The sequence below is a fragment of the Argiope bruennichi genome, chromosome 9 (genome assembly GCF_947563725.1).
Source record: "Argiope bruennichi chromosome 9, qqArgBrue1.1, whole genome shotgun sequence".
NCBI lineage: Eukaryota > Metazoa > Arthropoda > Arachnida > Araneae > Araneidae > Argiope > Argiope bruennichi.
The window spans coordinates 24758611-24782311 of NC_079159.1; the positions used below are offsets into that span (position 1 = coordinate 24758611).

A 23701-nucleotide genomic window follows, 5' to 3' on the forward strand; every position below is an offset into this window, starting at 1 on the left:
ATATAAAAAATATTAAATGGCTGTAAAATCTTTTTCTTTACTAGGCATACCTATACCATTTTGGCCAAATTGCTTAAAACTGATTCGTTCTAATCGTAAGCAGTGCACATGTAGAAAGCAATACTCTGGATACAGAACTAAATAACCAATAGAAAATATTAAAAGCCTCAGAATGTATCAATTATTAACAGATGATTTATAAGATTAACAAATTATTTTTTTAATGCTGAAACATTCTGATAAAAGCATGTTGATGGTTTAATTATAAGACCATACTGCTCTTTAGTATGACTACACGTGTTACGAATCACACTATTAGGTTGGTTTGAGTTTTCCATTATGGATACCAGCCATTGATTCACACAAAATATTAATTAGGATAGCGATACTGCTAGGAAATATTTTATATATAATTCAACATCATTTTCTTTCTACTGCATTTAAAAAATATATGTCTGTAATGTTTTAATGCCAAACATAAATAATAAGGAAATTTGAAAAATATTATCACACAGATGTTAGGTTTATACTTTTTATTGGAAATTTTCATACTTCATACAATTCATTTTTCATCACTTCACACTTTCTACTCAGTTCAATCTTTAAAATTTACTTAAAAATCACAGGGTTAACATTTTTTCCACTGTGTGTCAAAATTTGAAAAATTAATTTTACAATAAATCATTGATGAAAATTCAAATAAAAATACAACGCTTTCAACTAAAAGAAAGACTGCATTAAAATCTCAAAGATCATAGATTTGTTAGCGATAAAGAAGATGGAATGTGAATTAAAATCATTTTATGCAAATATACTCTAATAAGCATATATATAAACAAGAAAAAGAAATGAAATCAATAAAATAGTAAAAAAAAGTTGATTAAAGTTGTAAAAGATTAAAGTTCTATCTATCATATTCATTCAAAATTTATCATCGATTTTTTAAATACAAGGATGAAATTGCCAAGGAGAACCATAAAAATTTTCATATCTTCAGAAATTTTAATGCATTCATTTTGACTGTTTAGAAATTTACAAATGAGTATTTTTAAAAACAAATGTACAGAGTTAAATATATAGCCCAACAGCATGAACTGAAAGGAAAAGATACAAATAATTTACAATAATACAAGAATTTTTCTCTCAAACTGACACTGAGTATTCTTATAAAACAAAAGCTCCATTAAAAAAAAGCTTAACCATAATAATAATAAGAAAGATTAAAATTATGATTTATATAAAGCTATAAACATAAAAAAAACAAGCTATAAATGTAAAAAAAAGAAGAAAAAAATCTTACACAAAGCATTGAAACAGCCAAATTTCAATTCTATAAAGGACATTACAATGGCTGAATAACACACAGTATTTTTTATTGCTATTTATTACATACGCTACAATAGTATGAATGGCAGATAATTTTCTTTTTAATGTTTTGAGTAACAACATATGAAAAAATACATACACACCAGACTGTATGAGAAACACAGCACAAGATACTCACAGATACTAAATTTTCGTGGTACAGAAAACACTTTTAAATGCCATAAAAGGAAAAGAAAATGCTCCCCCCCCCTTCAAAAAGGAATGCCATCCTATGTAAAGCATATATTAAAACTCTAAAATTAACATATAAATATATAAAATATATATAAAATTCAGAATTATAAAATACAAACTAACCAGTCAAAAAACATAAGTACAACGATTGAAAAAGCAGAACTCACAGATTCTATCAATGTTCTGGTATTGACAGCAGGAGATCCATTTTTCATTTAGCTACCATAAATGAAAAAGTTCTTTGAAATACAGAGATAAAAACTGTTTACTTCTCTGAGCTGTAGGGCGAAGGTGGAAAGACACTAGAGGCATATTGGATAAGTCAAACTCGTCTCATATTGTAAGGAAAACAAAAATGAGGCTGTAGGCACTGAGAACTCAGTCGACATACAGTCTGGTAATCACACACTTTCAGCTGGACTTTGGAATTCACTAAGGGCCTTGATTGGGGCAATGTGTTTCTTCTGAGAGCCTTTACGCACTTTGGCTCGAACTTCTTCAGGCTTTTCTCGACGGACGAGTGGTTTCTTTTCTGGAGCTTTCATCTTCCACACTACGATGGGTGACTGAAAAAGGAGAAAAAATGAATTACAAACGAGTAAAGGAATAAATCTCTAGCAAATGTGTTAAAGTCTTTGTTAAATAGTAAAACTATATATTTTTCTTTAGTGAATCCTTTGGGGAATAAAATCTATTTCTACCCACTACTGCTGAGAAAATATGCAACAACTTCTTTCACAATGAAGTTTACAAGATTATGGAAATTTTAAGCATGAGATATTTATAATTAAATATTTCAATAATCAAAAGATGACTCTAGCTTTTATTAGAAACTCTTTTAATGGGAAAACTAAAAAAAAATTCTAATTTCATATTGATTAGCCTAATTTATAACAGGTTTGTGACAAAGTAGCTTTTGTTTAATATGCAAAAACTTATGGAGTTCAAAATTTGTGTCTTTGCTCGAGATAGAATTGGAAAGAGAAAATAGCAATCTAACTTTCAGACAAACTGTTTGTTTAAAAAAGACTTACAGATAGCAGTTTCACTAATTCACAATATATGGAATAATCTGACAGATTCTGCTGAAAAATTTATTTTAATCTTCTCATCATTACTAGTTTTGCATATTTATATGAGTTACTATATTCAAACAATTCTTTAGGTTAAAAATATTTAGTTATAAAAAGAAGAGATGCAGGAGGACAGTTCACTTTAATAAAAGTCAGTACCATGGTAAAAGCTATGTAGTTTGTGAAGACTCGCAACAATACCATCGAAAAAAAAAGTTGATCACCGTCAATACTCTGATTGTTTACAATGGCTCAACCCATTTAGTACCATAAGACTCTGACCAAATCATGAGGAAGTGCAGAAGTCGAAACAGCGATAAGTTTATTCCCAATTCAGTAAATTTCTCAATCTCTCTCCTATCCTCCACTCTGTATTTTGGTACTATTTTAATTCTTAGCTACCATCTAACCAGATTTCAGGTATTCCTTACTTTTTCAGTTAAAATTATGTTTTTTAAGTACATTTAAGGTTAGTGTAGGAAGTTGCAAGTGTAAGAGACCTAATACTCGTCTAACATTCCATCTTCAGAGTCTCAAAGTTAATCTTGTTAATTTTTTTATGAATATTTATTAATACAATACAAATATAATTAATATCGTTATTTGTATAATCCCATATTATATTACTTTAAATGCAAATATAGCTTTTGAATAGATATCAAACTGATGAAAGACAGAAATTTTGTTCTTTTATATTTAAAAAATTCAGACTCTCAGAATCAAGAGAAAGTGAGTTAAAATGTTTAATACTTAAGTGTAAGTGAAGGAACACAAGCATTACACTAAAAGCAATGACAAAATTTGTAGCATGTAACATATTTAGTAACAAATGTTTTCTACAAATATTAATTACGTATCTGAGCTATCAGATCATAACTGAGCATAAAAATGAAAAACTATAAATTTATTTTCAGTTCAACCATATAAATTTCATAAAAGATTGAATTTCAGATAGAAGCATTGTGATACAAAGCATAATTCTTTTCATTAAACAGTCAAATATTTTTGTTAAACTTTAAAATCGCAAGAAAAATGTGAATTCAATGTTTTAAAAATGCAAAATAATTTTAAAAAAATCAATACAATAATATATGGCAGAATAAATCACAATACTTACTGCAACTTGGACACTTCTTGGATACTGCAAAAAAAGAAAAATATGTGATCAGATTTTTTCATTATATAAAAATTATTTCGTAATTAAAATATTTTGATAAAAATTAATGTTTGATATTACACATCAATTTTTAACATAATCAACATTATGGTTTTAATTTCACTGCAGAGTTTTATAAAAAAATATGCATTACCTTTGTAGATGCTACATAGGAAGCTTTAACAGTTAAAACAACAGCATTCATTAAGTTCTTAGCAGCTTGGATAAGCGAAGTTGCACTGTCAAGCTGCAATTAGAAACCAAACATATCAATTTTAGAATTTATATATATATATATATAACCAGTAAATGTAAAATTTTTGATATAAAAAAAATCCTACTTTATATAATTATCTTGCTATAACACTATTAAACTATTCATCAAGACTAATAATATTCATGGAATATGATTCCCCCCCCCCCACAATATTAGCCCTCTGAATTACATAACCAGTTTTTCCTATTTAACTGTAAATCATAGAATTCAAATTTATATGGATATTTTCTAAAACAATCCTGGATAAAGCATTTTTAAGAGCTTCAAAGCTTTGATCTCAAAGCTTTTATCAAAGATATGATTAAATAGAAAAAGTTCAGTTTATTCATGTTAAAAATGAAATCTTTTTTAAAAACTCAAAGCTTTGAGATCAAAATAACTGTAATACACAGAGGATTAAGACAGACATTTAAAGTCTTAGTTAAAAAACATTTTATATTTATAAAAGGCCCTATTTATTCACAAATCATAAAAAAGAACATAGATAAGAAAGTATTCAAACTAAAGTTCATGAAGGAGGAAGGGAGTACTTACGCCAGATACAATAAGGCTTCCTGAAATATTCTGCACATCTGCTTTTACTTTACTAGTGATATTGAGCTGATGACAGTACAGAGCAATCCTTTGGAGGTAGGCTAACAAATCTTTCTTTGTACTAGATTCAGGGCACTGAAAAAGAAAGTTTGTCAAATTTCTAATAAAATGAATTACATGTAATCTTAACTTAATAGCATTTAATTAAAAGAAATATAGTAATTACGACATGCTATATTATTACTTTCTTTTAGTTCTGTGACTACTTAAAAATGTTAAAAGATTCAAGAGGGAAATTATCATCACAAAGAACTGTAATGTAATAAATAAAATGAAAAATAAACATTTCTAATATTATCTCCAATAATAAACACTGAGAGTGCTATTACCACCACCACCCCATTTATTTCCGCCAAATGTTACATTTTAACTACAATGCATACTAAAAGAAACTGGGTCTACATTTCAGGACAGTAATTCAGTTCATTATAAATTAGAAATAGATCTTCAATTTAATACCAAGATCATATATCAACTTTCTGTGTATATGAAGCAATACTGCCTATATTACTTCATTGGGCCAATAGACATAATTCAAAATGGTTTTTTTAGATTGAGGAATTCTGAAAATGGAACTCAGATTAAAGGATTCAATCAGTGAAACTCTTGTGATTAAATCTTTTAATGGTAACTGATTTTGAATGCTTCACAAGTACAGAAGAAGAAAAAGCATGTATGTATGTTTATTATTTGAATTGTGACTAATGTTTTGAAAAAGGCAAGTCATTTTGATTCAATTATCAGATATGTCAAAGGCTTGGAACAAAAAAAATTTAACTTCAAAAATAATAAATTGTGTGCTATATATGAGTAACGAGTAGTAAAATAAATGTGATTTATTGAAATATTTAAATATTGCATAAAAAATTAATCGATCTCAGGAAAGATAAAATTAAATTCTGAAAAAGATGAAATCTGCACAAATGCATCATGTCTGTACAGTTAAAAAACGCATGCATATAGAATATTTTACAGATTTATTCTAATTATGAGCAAAAATATTTTTTTCTCTCTTTTTAATAATATACTTTATGTTGACTGATTCAGGCCAAAATTTGATATAGATATGCAATTTTGATGCAAAAATCCTCATATTCACACAGCTGAATTATTTTCAGTTTTTATGCAACATCTAAACATTTGAAAATTCATAAAATTCTCAAATGAAAATGGTTGAATTTTCACACAATTTCATTTACATTTTAAATTAATTTAAAGTAACTTTATTTTAATTCCAGTTTTGATCTCGGAAACAAATTTTATTTTTTAACAATTTAATATGAATCACATTTTATTTGTGTTGAAAATTATTTCATTTTCATCTTTTGAACATCAAATGATTTTTCCCAATACAATTACGTCACAAATAATTAGTTTACCTGAATAGCAACATAAAATAAACTGTGCAAGAGAACAAAAATTGCACTATACCTGATCGGCTATTTGTCTAGCTAATTTATCTAATTTGGTACCATATTCTGAAATCTTTTTGGCAGCATTAATTACATCCATTGTTGTTTTCAAGGGTCCTTTTCCCCTAGAGAACAAAAATTTATGTCATATTTTGAGTAAAATAAAGAAAAGCAAAATAAAATGTCAATAGTCAAACTTACCATCTTACAAATTAGTATTAATAACTATTGCAATTCAGTGTATTTCATTGCAAGTGTGACAAAAATGGTATTAGAGGTATAATGAGAAATAAGACAAACACTACAGGAGAACGGACTTGCGTACGGTAATCGTACAAACACATTTCACAAATGGCTGTCATTTTATCTACATCTGCATCATGTTTGCAATTAAACAGCAAAAATGATCTTATTCATTCTTAAATGATAGAAGTTACTAGATTTTCGGAAGCGCACTGATAAATGAAGAAGTGTCGGAGAATGCTCACCATCATTGATTTGTATGCAAGACTGGTACAGGTGTTTCTGCCTCCTTTGAAGTGCTTTTGTTCTATAATAATGAACAGCCACTCCAGGCTAAAACAGTTACTGAAGTTTTAGTAGATAGAGTTGAAACACCTATCAAAGAGTATTGTTTTTCAAAATGCGATTTTAACATATTTGTTCACATGAAAATGGCACTGTGTCGTTTTTACTTGAACATTAAAGACATAGAGACTGTTCGAAATTGGTTTAAATTACTGTGAAACAACTTCTGTGAACAAAGTGTTTATAATGTGATGAACAGTACTTGTATAATTGTATAATTTGCCTTCAGACAACAATGAAATAAAGCAATACAGATCAAATTTTGTAAAAAATAAAACAGGAATATTCAATAATCATTTTGGCAAGATGATTACCAAGATCATAATCCTCCCAAAATGCAAAGTTTGGTATAACACACAAAGGACAATGAATTTATAATAAGACTTCATAAATAAGGGCCATTTTCTCACAAAGAACAAAATAAATTTAGACCAAAATAAGAAAATAATTCTGTAATGTTCATAGTATAATGAAAACAATACTGATTCAAATGCCTTCAACTAACAAGAAAATAAAGTAATACAGGTCAAATTTATACAAAATCATGGATGTTCAATATTTCTTTTGATAAGCTGGTTGCTAATATTGTAACTCATCTCTAAAAGAAATTCAATGCAAAATCTGGTATAACATACAAGGAACAATGAATTATTTAAAAACAAGATTTCAAAGAGAAAGTACCTCGTGAAGTCTGTCATTTCCATCATTATCATACACATTTGTTTAGCTAATACTATGACATCGTTTCCTGTATCATCCCACTTAGCTACTTCCCTATCAAACTTGCTCTTTTCAGTGCGGAAGTTCTCAACTTGAGCAGCGATTTTCTGTTTATCTTCTTCAGAGATGTATCGATATGCATCCTGGAAGAGAAGACAAAAGAAAATATAATACTATCTTTTCACATTTTATATAAACAAAAATAGTATGAATTAAACAGTATGAAATACGGCTCATGGTTAAGAATAGTTGAAAAATAAATTATATAAATTTTATGATTTATATGGAAAAAAATGAAAATAAATTATTCTATAATTAACCACTTAAAACGATGGTAATAATTCAGTGCATATCATATAAACTGGCTATTTCACAGAATGTAATCATAAACATAATCGACTACTTTGCCTCATTGCAAGCACATGGATAAATAGAGGATTCACTTGTGTAAATAAAAATATCTTTTCACTTATATTTTCTTGACACACATTCTGAATAATCAAACAAGAGCAAAATTTCAAGCAATTTCCAATATTTTACAAGATAATACCAGGAACATTCTTCATGTTCAAGTAGCTGAAGTAGCTGCACATTTATCAAAGATACTGACAGATATTTAAATCAAAGGCTAACATTACAACATTCATGTATGTTTGTGATCCCTATTCAGAATACTTCTTGCGAACGCATATAGCACATTTGGTATTTCTTTTCCAATCACACTATACAGTGAAATCAAAATAATTTATGTCAAATTACTTCACCATTTATTATATCTTCAAGAAATTGTTATTAACAGTAGACTTAAATGGACGTTTTCTAGATTATCACCAATTCTCATTTTGACATTAGAAGGAGGAGTATCGGTTTTACATTCTATATTTGATATTTAAATCTGTTATCTTTAAAATTATGATATCACTATAATCTTAAAAATGTAACTGTCAAACAGCATTAAAGAAACTAAAGGAAAGCCAATATAGATTGATGATTTATAGATTTGTATTCTTGCCTATCTTAAATTATTTGTCATCATATTATTAGGTTCATTAATACATTTACCAGATGCAGATAATTTAACATATGAAATGAAGGTTCAGTTAAAATGGAAGGAATAAAGATTTTTAGTCATTGTGAAGTGAAATACAGAAAGAAAATTTGCTATTTTTGAAATCTCACTAAGCTATCACATGAATTAATAATCCCTTAATAGTATTTTTTACTACATTATAAAAGTTTCTTGAGATTAAAATAACATTTAAACTATACATAAGCAACTATATTTATGCATATCAAGTGTGATAAACACGGTACTCACTCTTGTATTATTGATGCCACTAATCTCAGGATATTCATCAAAGTCAGTATGTGCACTCGCTGCAATAGAAAGAAAACGTTTAATGGAGAATTCAACAAAATATCAAGAATTAATTTAATGTAATTTGAAAAATTCATTAAATTTTTTTAATCATAAACTTACATTTACTCTTTGTTTCAGAAGTATTAGCTTCAAATTCAATTTCCGTTTCTGAATCCAGTTCTTCAGCAGTCTAAGAAATATCAATATCCATTAAATAAGATACAAATTAAAGAGAATTTCAGTTTTATTAAATATATAAAGACAATTATAGAGAAAATATATCTACCCTGTTCATCAAAACAGCTCTTCTGATGTCTCTAACACCATCATATACAAGTCTAGAAGCATCAATGAATTCATTTTCATCAACTTCTTTTTGAGGATTTGTACTTAATGCTTCGACTGCTATTTCTACACGAGATGCAAAATTTGGCATGACTGCAAAGAAATAAAAAATTGAGCTTAAGCACATCTTAGGAATATTTAATATAGTTAATCATTATATAACTATTAACTCCTTATTAGTTAAAATTAATGAGTAGTTACAGTGGAATAGGATTGTTTATAGTTGAAAGTCAAACTAAAACTTGGTGCAAAGTTAAAATTAATAAATCTAAAACATATATGTACAATTAAATCTTTTTCAAATATATATATTGTACAACAAATGCCAATAAGACAATCTCTTGAACAATTGCATATCTTTTGTAGGAAAGAATTTCTATATTTTAAAAGGCAATTATAAAAGTTTAAAGGTCATTTAAATCTCTATCCAGAAACAACATGGCATGATAATATTTTCGGCTTGATTTGACAATTTTTACAATATTTTAAAAAATTTTAATTATTTAAGAGCAATTATAAGTAGATAGAAAATTTATTTAATATTATTACAAGATGTGAAAATATAAAACCAATGCAAAAAAAATCAAGAAATTAATAATTGCAAAGCTATTTATATATAATAAAATGGAGAAAAAACTCCTGTACCAAAATCAAAATGATATTATTGAAAATAAATTTCTGAATTTTAAAGAGATATAAAAATAGGCTTTATACAATAATTTACATTAAGTTATTGAGTTACACATTAAGAATATTTAATGTTGAAATCTAATTCGAAAAACTCTTTTAATGTGTACCTACTACTTAAGTTACATGCCAAACTGGTAGCTTTCAACTTGCCCTTTAGAGCTTTCCATGTTAATTTTTTTCATATGTTACTTATTTTTTTGTTTTATTTAGAATTTTTTTAAAACTGTCTGTTTATAAATATTACAATAAAGAAACATTTTAAAATTTGTTAAAATCGGCTATGTACAAAAAGTATATTGCACACTGTTTGTGTTTCCAGTATATGTTTAATCATATAAGGCTAAAAAAGTAACAAATCACTAATGAAAAGAAAGACCATGACACAAATGAAGAGAAAAATATAAATAAAACAAAATTCATAACGTTAAAAAGGATTGCTTTTTAATGAAATATGAGTCTCTGAAGTTTACTGTTATTCATTAACCCTTTCAGTACTAACCCAGTCAAATGCACATGCAAATTTTATTCTGGAGGACTGGTTTCCATTTCAAAAGAAGGGTATAGGATGTAAAGTGAGAACATCCTTGATGATAACACATTTTACATCCTGCTCTCCTGGTTTGAATCAGATACTGGTTCTTCAGGATAAAATTTGCATGGCTAGTTGGCCGGGTCAATAGTGAAAGGATCAAATCACAAAATGAATAATGTATAAAGTAATGCTACGCAGCTAAAATAACAATTTGGTCTCAAAAATATTTCTGGCACCGAGATATCAGTTCTCATTAAAGTAAACAGTTAAACTGTAAGTACCTTGATCTTTGAGAATAGCAACTGCTTTTAGAACTCCTTCAGTGTAAATACCAGGTTCATAATTGTCCATCTCAGCAGCAACAACATTGCAAACTCTAGCTGAACGCCCTCGGATGGCACCTGCAGTTCTATCTAAAGTATCTGCATCTCCTTCTTGTAGAGCAAGGACACATTTATTGACATCCTCTAGGATATGATTCTCTAAAAAACAAACATAATTTTGAATATTGCACAAAAAGGGACTAAAAATAAAAGACTTCAATTGTGAAAAATATTACTGATAATATTCCAGAAAAAATTATAGCAATTTTAAGAAGGTTAAAAAAACATTAATTTTAATGTATGCAGATATCTTATCAAATTTAAAAGGTTTGAAAAGTTAGAATGTTTGAAATGCCTTATAATTTTGCACTTTTAACAATAATCAAAGGCAAAAATTGACATCAATGTATAATATATACCTATATCAATTTAAGTCTCACAGAGGAGACTAACAATTTTATTAAAATTATTTTAAAGAGAGTTATTAATATGCTGATATATAAATCTATAAATAAGAATAATTAATTTCAATTTAATTTATAATCATAATATAGCGAAACCATCATATAATAAGATTTTTCCCTCCTTCAGGGATTTTGGATTTTCAACAGACACAATTTCTATAGGTCAAATAAAATTTCTATAAATTAAATACAACTTTTAAAAACAATAAAAAAGTGGGCTTTAATTTCCTTCATAATAATAATAAAAAAAAACATATTAAGTGGGGAGAGAGGAGAAACTACTACATTTTCTCTGAACACAAAAATTTTCAGAAATCTATATGATGTTTAATTGAATGAAATTAACATTGTTAATAAGTCTTAAGCTAGTCCTCAATCCCTTTTCTAAATTGAAGCAAGAATTTTCCTTTAAATTCAGGTTAATTTCTTTTTTAATTTCTTGAAGATAGCATAGCCCACAAACAGAGCTGTTTAAGTGCAAAAAAAATGTATTTGATTTAATAAACAACATAGAAAGCTGGGTAGAAACTAAGATCTGATATATATGCAATTTAACAACTATATTAACAATTTAAAAAAAATGGTCATTTGTATATTTAAAAAAATAAATCTGTCCTTTTAAGCCTTCTCTAACACATAGTTGTTTTTAATGAGAAATGAATGGAATATTTGCAGCATGTGTTGCAATATCTTGGAGATTTTTTTCTGATATCATTCAAATCCCATATAAACAAGATTGCATACATATGTAAAAACACATACAACGTCATTCACTGGTGCTATAGATATTTGCATCTTTTTTTTTTTTCAAGTAGTCAATAAGAGTTATTGATTATAAAAGTCAAATTTACTACAGCAAGGTGTATTTCAGTGCTAAAGCAACCAAGGAACATGCATTGAAAAAAAAATTTAATGCAATTACACCAGCTATGATGAGAGACAGAAAAAATATTATTTGTTAATATAATTTGCCCCATGTGCCATTTCCCCCCCCCCACTATTCCATTATGCATTTTAAAGAAACTATAAAAAAAAATTATTAAAAATTTTACACTACATGAATAAAAGGAGTGAATAGACTTAATAGTAACTTTACCAGAAACAGCCAAGAAATCGTCAATAGTTGTAATGTCATCAACTGCTTCAGTGAGAATTCGAACCTGATTCTCCCAAGCTTCCTTGAAAGCATCCATATTTTCCTGAGCAACTTTCGATCTGGGTCGCGCAGCCAAAATCCTGGCAGCATTAATAACCTGCAAAGAATGAAAAAGAATTGATGAGTGAGAGAGAGAGAGAAAAGAGTTAAATCAAAATACTATTAAGACATTACAAACATTAAAGGCAGGCAACTGGTAAAAAGTATGTTAAATAACAATTCAATTCCTAATAAAATATTTAAACACAGGCAATTAAAAAAAAAGCCAGTTGATGCTAAAAAAAACAAGCTGAAATTTAAAAGGAAGAAATTAGCATAGTATTATTTTATTCTTATTTTGTAAATTTTTTTGTAAATAAGGAAAATTTTACAATTGTTTAAAATTCAGTAAGTGATCTATTATATCTTTTAAAAAATCAGTAAGTTGTTTTAAATCAAAATCAATTGCTAAATTATTCAACCTCTCATCTCATGAAAAAGTAGAACTGGTAATCATGATGATAAGAATCGTCAGAAGTAACATCAAAGCAGTATACATTTCAGAAGAGCTATGGTGCAAGGTGAATTTTCAATAATTACTTAACTTACCTGAGGACAGAGATTACTGATTTGAGCTGCAGCAAAGCGAACCATTTTGACTCCGTCTTCGTTGTTGGACATAGAACAGGCAAGATTAGCAACCTTTAATAAAGAAAAGAATATAGGTTAAAACATCAAAATTTTGTTCAATTATTGTTTATATAACAGCAAGCATTACTAAAACATAAAACCAGATTTTGAAAAATGTTCTTTTTTTAAAAGGAATTTAAGAATTCACTAATTTTATGCAGGAGCTATTTATTCAAATGTTATAAATTTATATCACATGAGCCTTTTCTATTTCCTTTTTGAAAGTTAATTAGTGAAATAAATTACAAAAACTCATTTCATTAGTAATATCAATAACTAATTTTTAAAATAAATAAAATAAAAAGTGACCTTTTACACTTTAAAAGTCTCACATACTTTTATTTCTCAAAATTAAAATGAGTAGAAGTTGCCAAGCAAGAAATTTGCATTCTAAATTTAAATATTAAAAAAAAAAAAAAAAATCCTAAATCTTTTTTTGTGTTGTTATATTTACTTAATTTATCAACAAAAATATAAAATGTATCTGAAGTAAAAAGGGGAAGCATGAATATAGATGGACTTTTGGAATATATTATATATATATATTCTATAAAATGGTTTATTAACTTACTTCTACCAATTTGTTTGCATGTTCTGTAAAAACTTGAGAATACTGCTCTACTTCTCTCTCGTTTCCATTCTTGGCAGCTTCAATTAGAACTAGGAGAGGCACATTAGTTTCCAAGAAGGAATCGGACACATGATCAACAACAGCTTTTCGCAACTGACGTCGCAAATCTTTAGTCTTCCTAGTCATGTGATCCACAGCTTTATCCAAGGGATCAGACATATCTTTCCTTCCAGCCTGTAATAACCATTTTAATGTCAAATAAATAAATTACTTGAATTTTAAATTAAACAAATATTACTATATATCAATATTAAAAAAAAATCAATCCCTTCCTTTTTTAATCAGTTGAATTTTGTACTCTCAGTTTACTAATATACAAATCCTTTAAAAATATTTTATTTGAGAAGAAAAATGTAAAACAAAAATAAGCATGCTTTTTTTTTAGCAGGAATAAGTCTTGAGCACTGATGTATTTTTATTTGCCAATTAATAGTTTAATATGACCATTGAAACTTTTTCTTTTACCTTCAAGCATTAGATCAAAATATGAAGTAGGTATATTAATTGGTACTGGAGCCTACTAGCAGAACACATACACTAATGAAATGTAGGAAATTTTGAAGAGTTAGGCAACTATTTACAAAACAATTAAGGAAGAAAAAGAAATAAATACAAAACGAAATAAATACCCTGTCATATTAATACCTATAAATTATGTTTAATGTGATATGTATGTTAGTTCTGAAACAGATTTGTAAAAATTCAGATATGGGCAATGCTTTTTAAGAATAATACATTAAAGGGAAATAAAAATTGTTATTAGAGTTTGGAGGTCACTAAATAAATCAGAAGAAATCAATATTCTGCTGAAGTATTCAAAAGAAATCAATATTATGCTGAAGTATCAATCAAATAAAAATAGTTACAAATAAAAGGATTTACAGTAGTAAAAATTCAAATTAGGAAATTAGCCAAGTAGTGATTCAATTACACAAAACTTATTATTAAAAATATATTTGAGTTGAAAAAGAGATTTAACTATTTTTTTTTTCTTCTTAATTTAAAGAAACTGGAACAAATTATAGAATTCTCAAATTCATTTTTTATGCAAAAAATATTTAGCAAAATTATAATAATTTAAGTTTTAAATAAAAAAAACAAGTATTCATAAGGAAACCAGACAGAACATTTAATATACATATATATAAGGTCTTAACATTGGATTACCTATAAGGTTTAATATTAAAATATATAAATTAATTCTCCATTAAACACAATATAATCGAAATCCTTTATAAACCCGTCTTACTATCTGCATGCATATCACTGAATATTTTTAGTTCTTGCATACTTTTCAATGTAAAATACAAAGACTATCCCTAAATTGCTTAAATTCAGTGATATGCTTTAAAAATTCCTGTATTAGTTTTAATAACATAGTATTCTATAGCAGAAAATGGATTCAAAATATCATAATAAAAAAAAAAGAATTAAATAAATTATTAAGTTTAGGAATAGAGAAATTGTATAAGAAGAAAGGGAGGAAAATACAATTTTAAAATTAATACACCCAACAATCTTTTCAATAAAGTGCATTAATGATTAACTTTTTTTTCTCTTTCATTTCTTTCTTCCAGGTCTTTTTAAAACTTCTCTTATAGGGAAACAAAAACTTTTTAAACTTACATTAGCCATATATTCAGACAGCAAATCTTGTAGAGCTTGTCGCACAGCATTACACTCAGCAACAATACGTTCACGTCTCTCATCTCTAGTACAAGATGAATCTGCCATTAATGCTGCACCACTGATAATACTCTCAAGTCTTTCTTCCAAAGCCGGACGGGTACGAACTTCATTGTACATCAAAGGATCAATCAGGATTCGTTCCTAGAAAAATAAAAGTTTTAACTTCTACTTTTCAAGAAATGTATAAATTAGAGACTTTTTTTTTTAAAAAAAACTTTTAATAGTAAAAAGGAATATTAATTCATAATTTCTGAATGAAGTTTTCATATAACATTTTCATAATTTAATTAAAAAAAAAAATAGAAACTGATTTAGCAATTTAACAATTCAGGTCAATTTTCTGTGAAATTATTTTTAAAATTCATTCAGGCAGTATTCTTTTAATTTGTTATAGAATGCGATGAATGTAATATTGAAAATGTTTTGTTTATTAAATGCAGATTTCTGACACATATTATACAAGAAAGATTATATTAAAGAAAAATTAAAAATATATTGAGGTAAGTTTATAAAAAAAGAAAAAAATTCAAATTAATTTTTAAAAATAATTTTACATGCATAAACAAACAGAAATAGAAAATGTTGCATCTAAACGTTGCAAAAATTGCCAAATACAAAACAAATTTTTTAAGGAAACATGAAAAATACTTGTTTAAATCTAATCTGAATATCTGGAAGGGAAGGGGGGGGGGGGGGAGAGAGAAGAATCACTTTCCTAAATTAGTAACGATTAAAAAAAGGAGAGAAAGAAAACACTGTCTTAATGATTTTGAATTTAGTATAAAAATACAAAGCTATTTTTTAAAATATTTTATTTAGGAACAAAAACAGTTTTTGATAAATTGGACTTTCTAGTAATATAAAGCTGAATCAAACTTTTTAGTACACTAAAAATCTACACTACCTAATCTAAATAGATTTTCATTAATATTTTTAAACAAATACTGTTTAATGAAGCTTTTATGATAAATAGTTAATTTCTAAATAACATCTACGCTTCAATCGTACAAGAAAAACAAAATGATAATTAACAATATCTGTTAAATTAACTGAATTTAAAACAGTCAAAACATGAAATAGATATAATACTTCTTTTGTCTGGTTACTATTGAAACATGTCTCATTAATTAGAAAACTGTCTTGAGGTTTCTTTGAAAAATTGATTCGTAACTTGAATAAATGTTTATGTTATAACTTAAATAAATTAATGAGGTAACTAAAATGGTTTCTTTCCTATTCACTCTATTAGCACATATTTCAGGTGCAAATCATGAAGTTTAAATACATTTTTCTTTAAAAATTAAAGAAAAATTAGCATTCGACATTTTTTAATTGTTCAGGACATGCTATAAGATTTTAAAACTCTTTAATGCATAGATTTCCTTATTTTAATAAAAACAAAATAAGAAGAGATAAAATATTTCATGTTGAAATCCCATAGAGTAAGTACTATATTAAATATATTTTTACTTTCTTGCATAGAATGTTTAAACCATGTAACTTTCAATAGCTGATTTGATATTCCACACTTAAAGCTTCACTATAAATATTAGTTATGTTAAAAATACTTCACTTAAGTATAATTCTAATGAAAATTAGGATAGTTAATTTTTAATTGTTTAGTATCTTTAAAAATTTTTTATCAACAGCAATGCTATTTTTTAGCTAATTTTCAATTCAACTCAATTAAAATATAATTGGATATGGGGGTGGAAAAGGTTAGAAATATAAAAGGAAGGAAAGTGTGCAATAAATGTAACCTTCATACATATCTATACAAAATGGAATACATAAAAAAAGAAAATTATTTCAATGCTAATGTCCTCAAAAAATTTAATAAACTCATCATATGACTTTTTTCCTCACATGAAATTTCTTTATACATTATTTCATTCTTTGCCTATTAGCTAGAATTATTGTCAGAATCTAAATCTACATCTTCAGAAATTTTTAATCCTTTTTAAGTAATCTGCTGATAAATTTGAACATGCCATTTGTTTTTGAGATAGAACTTTTTTCTGAGGGATTATTCTATAAGAACAATTTGTTCACAGACAAATTAAATGACTATCAGTCATATGCTATGCAAATTCAATAATTCATTGACCTAATTAATACTGAAACCCAATTGAATAACAGGGTTGACAATTTCTATTATATGAATAATTTGGATCATTTCCTGGCACTGCTTCCAACTCATTTATGGGAAAAAAAAATCTTTTATTATGATAACAGGGAAGTTTAATAATCATACCAGGGTTAAGTAAGTGAATTTGTATATTATTCTAATCAAAAAATTATAATAATTACATATAGCTTAACAATCATATAAAAGTAAATAAGCAAAAATCAGAAGTAAATATATTAAGAAAAAAATGAAAGAATAAATTCATAAGTAAGTAAGACAACATAAGAAATCGATATTATATTAGTCAAATCTTTATCCAATGTGTTTTAAAACAATCTTCAAGTAATAATAATAATAATAAATAATTTAATAGGCTTACATCAAATTCATCTAATGCAGCTGCTAGTTCACCCGGACCATCATATGGAGGCTGTCCTAAAGCTCCACTAGTAGATTTACCTTGAGCAACATCACTAATTGTATTCACTGCTTCGCAAACTTGACGAAATATGTAGTCTCGATTTTCTTTTGCGGCAGAGAGTTCAGGATGTCGTACATAAACCTAAAAATAAATCGTAAAATAGTATCAAAAGTAAGACAAACTTTAAAATCTAATATATAAATATAACTATTAATATAATGTTTTGAAAATTTAAATTCACAAACAGATGAAACTGTATTATCAAATGTAATGGCAATTGCACTAAAATTTTGTGTGTAGAATGGGATTGGATGATATTCCATTAAGAGAATATTAAGATTGATGGTAAGATGAATTTTGATAGGCAATATTGTAATTTCCAGCAGTGAAATATAATCAGCAGGTGCTACTTTTAGGCCCTGACAAAAAAGATAATCTGCACCGCTGCATAATCCATGGATTATACTGAAGGCAATCAGATGTAAAAGATTATTAGTGATGATTTTCATGTTTTTTTAAGCAGATAATCCTAAAATTATACAAAGGAAATTACAGTAATTAACCATTTAACTGTTTTAAAACCATTTAATTAAATTATTTTCATTTTAGAAATATCTTTATTGAATCATATGAGAATTTGTAGAGAACCTGAGATATTCATTTATTTCATATAATTTTCCATTAATTTATAACATTTCTGAATAACTGATTTGTTATTTAAAAGAACAAAAAATTTGATAAATCAATGAATGCAAGGCATATGTGCAAACCAGTTAAAAGGTAAAAATTAAAAAAAATTTAATAGTTAAAAGGCAAACCTAGTTAAAATGATATCCAATATGATTTAAATCAAGAATTCAGAAGCGATTAGTTCATTTAAAATTCATAAACATGAGCATCAATCTAATTAAAAAAAAAAGTTTAAAACATCATTCATCTTAATACTAAACTTTGTTTATCAGTTTAGCTAGCTAGTTAAATGATTTAAAACCAATTCTTCAAAATATGGCTTACTTTGGAAGCCGTTAGAAGCATCATGCTGTTCTTTTTCAAAACAGCTCTAGCAGCTGCCAAATCATCTCTCAGGCGAGGATCTTTCAGTTCCTATAAAAATAATATATTACTTTGTTAATTATAACAAAAAAAAAAAAAAAAAATCTAAGCTGTCAGTTTAATCTGATTTCCATAATGGAAATTTATTATGTAATGTCATACAATAATGCAATTTTGCACGCTGTCATAGGAAATATAATTTTTTCAAATTATAAGAGATATAGCATATTTTTAAAAAAAGTCAATTACCATGCAGGAAATGATAAATTGTCTGAGCATGAATTTTCACCATTTCTCTACAAAAAAGTATCACATAAGCTCCTGTTCATGCATTCTAGACACCCCAAATTCACATATTTAAAAGGTTCATACAAGCTATGCTTAATATAATTTTATCATTCATCTGCAATTAACAATACCATTATATTAATCCCATGATTAATACTAAGTTTTATTAAAACAAATTTTGAACACATGCTACTGGCACTTTTATAAAATAGATAAATTATTTTGGGACTTGAAAACAATATTTAGAAAATAATCCTAATCCATCTGCAATCACTAATTCTTTTATATTAAACTGTTATTTACAAGAGCTGCAGATGCTACTTTCTAGTGCTACACATTTAATTTCTGAAAATCAAATAAGTGGTTTTCATAATAACAAAACAAATATTGGGACAATTCATATAATGCCAGCTGTACTTTGTGACACAACCTTATGTAATAGTGTATATTTATGAGATATTAAATATCCTGACAATCAAATATTTATTTCAAAAATATAATATTTTGATTCACATAAAATAAATTAAATAAAAACTTACTGCTTGACGTTTTGCAGCTTGCTGTATTAGTTCTGCTGTATTTTTACCAAAATCTTGGAATGATTTCATAAGCTCTGACTGGCTAGATGCATTTTTCACTTTATCTAAATCATCTTCAACCTAAGAACATAATAAAGCTAATTACTTATTGTTGATTATACATTTTCTTTAAGAGCAAGTATTATGCAGGACAGAGAAGGGGAAGGGAACCCATTAGTCATAGCACTTTACTTAACCAAGATTTTTATCTTAACTTCTTTTTTAATTTATTATATACTGGAAAATAATTTTAACAACAACAGTTTTACAGTTATTTATATACTAGATAACAAAATTCTTTAATGAAATAGTAAGAATTTTTGCAGCTCCTTTTCATATTAATCCAGCAGTTATTTTTTTCAAAGAAATATATGGTTTCGATATAATTTTTTTTTCATCCTCCCAAGAAAATATTTTTAGAAAAATAAATGCTTTCTACTTATACAATTATACATGGATACCTTTTAATATTTAAAATATAGCATTATTTTTAAAATATTTAAAAAGACTTCTTCAAAAATGTGCATGTAAGCCAATATAAAGTATAATACTTCATTCACAATGGAACATACTAATATTATCCAAATAGACTGATTCTTTAAAATAAAATGAAGTTGAACTACAACAACACTTTCTAAGTGGAAGTAAAATATACATCTATTTTTAACACATTTAGGATGAAAACTAGTGAAGATTTCAGTGATTCATTTTATAAAAATTTATGATTAGCAAATGGGTACAAATGAAATTTCAATAATTTAGGGAGATTTTGCATTTAGAATTTTATAAATTAAAAAAAAAGGCATGGAGTATTATTTAAAATCTGCATCAACTTTTATTTTTGTCTTAAAATCAAAACAGATGACTGACAATCCTATAAAAATTATAGTATAATTAAAATTTAGGAAAAGAAACAAATTCAAAAAGAAGGTGCAATCATTCAGTACACATATGAAGAACCACGAAGATGTTTTCAATATCATTGTAAAATGCTAAAATAATATTCTTGTTAAAAAGAATACTTACTGATCGAAGAGATTTTAAGAGCCTGTGTACATCAACCATATCAGCCAAAATCAGAAGACGAGTCACAGCACAAAGTAGATTCCTAGCTGCTCTTACCATAGTACCTCGTTTTACTGAAGAACAAGGATCTTCAGCAAATTCACGAGAAGCTTTACTCATTACATCTCCAGTTTTCTTTACTTCATCTACTGCTAGTAACATTTCTGGTTGAATATCTGGATTCTCCCTTGCAATTTCTTCACCTTTTGTTATAAAATTTTCAGTAGCTTTTTCTACAGCTGCAACTAAAATATGGGCTCTTTTGGAACGCCCTTTCTTCTTTTTGGAAGGGCCTTTGGTATTTACTAAAGTAGTAACCTGGAGTTGAAATTAAATAATTAGCAAACTTTTCTTAACATATATTTCTTAATTATTTTTACTACTTTCAAATTACTTACCTTAATTGGATTCAAAAGCTGCATGCAAAGAAAAAGAAAATGATGCAATTTGTGAAATAATATAAAAAATAATTATCAGACAAAATTATACATTCTTAAATCCCTTATGTTAATTAAAAATAGGAAAATATCAAATACAAGGTTTGTGTAAGAATTTGTTAATTACAAAGGAATATATTTTATTGATTACTAAGCTCTTTTACTATAGATGGAATAAATACCAATGGAAATAAATATGAAATTTTTTTTAGTCAACATTAATAATTATAATACTAGGCTGGCATTGAGAGACAACTGTTTGCCTACATATTAACAGTATTAATTTAATCATGTTATCCTATAAAGATGGAATACACTTAATACAACAGAAGAAAGTAACCTCCACAATACAAAACATTTTCATTGTTTAGCCATGCTCACAAAGCAGCCAAAATAATTAGCAATATTGATATAGATGTTGAGGCCAGAAATCTGTGGAGGAATTATTTTGCACTATCATTCAAAAATGGAGAATGGGCAAGTTTTTATCTAGAAACCGATGAGTTCCCATGTGAAATTAAAATCAGTATAGTGATTGTTTGATAAACTTAATTAAGTTTTTCTTATTGAGAAGAGATATATATATACACCTTCTTTTTAAAATTTTTCTCAGAAAGGAGAAAAGTGAGAGCAGACCTTCACCAATAAGGTGCTTATGAGTATTCATATAAATTAGAATCGTCAAAACTGGGTCAGTAGTCGAGAGTGATTTTTTTAGTTTTGAAAATTATCTTAAATACATAAGAGTTTCAAAATAAAGCAAATTACTTGAATAGATAAACATAAATCTATTTTAATTCATTTAGAATAATTTTTAAAATGATGAAATTTATATATTGAGTGAACTAGTAAACATACAACACCAGGTCAGAAACATATAACATCAATAGTGTAAAATACATCTTCTTTCTCTCCCTCTCTACATATATATAATTTCAAAGGTAATCAAATTCTTTATTTTCTGTTAGATATTAATATTATGGACAAAACCTTCTTAATTGACCCCAAAATCTTTTTTTAAACAGTAAGATTGTACAGAACACATTATTGACAAGGCAATATATTTTATCACAAAGATGTAGCTGATATTTTTAAATAACATGTATATATAAATTATTATAAATATATATAATTTTTATATATATATTTCTAATTATATGCACTATTATTTTTTTAATATATAAATTATACATGCAAAATTCTAGTATTTTCCAATAACATGGTATTACATATATAGTCACAGGGAATAAATAATTTATTTAAGAGAAAACTAAAACTTTCAAATGAAGTTTGGATTAAATAAAAGATATATATATTCTCATGCACAGTAATATTGATTGCAATATTTATGATGAATATTAAAACCAGTATATGTCCTATTCTTAAGTATCTAATAATAATTAATTAAAAGATGAATTTAAATTAATACACAACAAAAATCTTAATAGAAAAAATAATTTAAAGATCAGAAAAAAGTAACAATTAGCTCAAACATTTAATGTAAAGACAATGAAAAATAATTATAACCAATAATATGAATTATCTTTGAAATTCAATTAGCAGAATAATTAATTATATAAAATGAATGTAAAACTAAGAATTATTTATTAAATATATAGGAAGCAAATAGGAATCAATATTTACACATATCCAATTGTTTTTTGGGGAAAAAATAGCTGGTATAAATTTGTTTACAGAATTTCTACATAAACAATAATACATAGGAGGATTGGAAGACCATAACATATTAAATTTCCTTTACACACACAAAAATATTTATAAGCATATATTATTTTACATTTTCTAGAAATTATTTATTATAAATCAAACTACTTGCCTGAATAACTAAAGGTTCTAAAGTTTTCTCCACTGTTCTGGTACGGATTTCTAAATTCTTTGGATCCCATTTTAAATTAACGGATGACATATTCATATCCGCAGTCATTTTGATTATTAAAATTTATCTAGACACCTACAAACCTAAAATAAGACAAGCGAGAGACAATAAATTTACAAGAAAAAAAATGCCCGAAAAGAAATAAAAAAAAAGAAAGGTATGAACAAACAATAAGATCATTGTTATAGAAAGACGCCCAATGAAACCGGATTTTAAAATTTACAAAATCATATGACAATGTAAAACCTAAAAACGATTCGAAAAAATACTGGATATTGTAATATTTACTTTTCTCCTAATATAAAAACATATTCACATTTACAAACTGAAAGTTCCATATCAATAGCATTGAGATTCCAATGCTATGAAAAAACAAACAAAATGAAAACAACAGTTATTTTAAGTGCATACAATAATGATGAGCATATCAATTATCTAAATATAATCTTTAAGAAATTACTATAAAAGCCTTTTCATTTTACATGATAAAACGAGAAAAAGAAATACCATGAATAACTAAAATGATGGAAATAGTTTAGTAATAACACAAATGATGTTCCGTCAAACTCGCAACATGGCGTCACCGGAAGTTTAG

The 23701-nt window shown here is 26.6% G+C and overlaps 1 protein-coding gene across 2 annotated transcripts; it reads right to left on the minus strand.

Annotated features, from left to right (window-relative positions):
- Positions 1 to 528: 528 nt before the first annotated feature.
- Positions 529 to 23701, minus strand: LOC129984305 (catenin alpha-like). Of its 2 annotated transcripts, XM_056094164.1 has the most exons (21): positions 23614 to 23701; positions 23047 to 23189; positions 21171 to 21188; positions 20734 to 21090; positions 19669 to 19788; positions 18803 to 18892; positions 17747 to 17929; positions 15177 to 15380; positions 13491 to 13724; positions 12839 to 12931; positions 12191 to 12347; positions 10589 to 10789; positions 9027 to 9178; positions 8861 to 8930; positions 8699 to 8757; positions 7342 to 7523; positions 6092 to 6197; positions 4601 to 4735; positions 3944 to 4036; positions 3751 to 3774; positions 529 to 2126 (listed from the first exon to the last, which is right to left on the minus strand). In XM_056094164.1, the coding sequence occupies exons 2-21, from the start codon at positions 23152 to 23154 to the stop codon at positions 1962 to 1964; spliced, it is 2751 nt and encodes a 916-aa protein (XP_055950139.1). In that variant the 5' UTR covers positions 23155 to 23189; positions 23614 to 23701; the 3' UTR covers positions 529 to 1961. The 2 variants fall into 2 exon arrangements, with proteins under 2 accessions (XP_055950139.1, XP_055950140.1); XM_056094165.1 differs by lacking the exon at positions 21171 to 21188.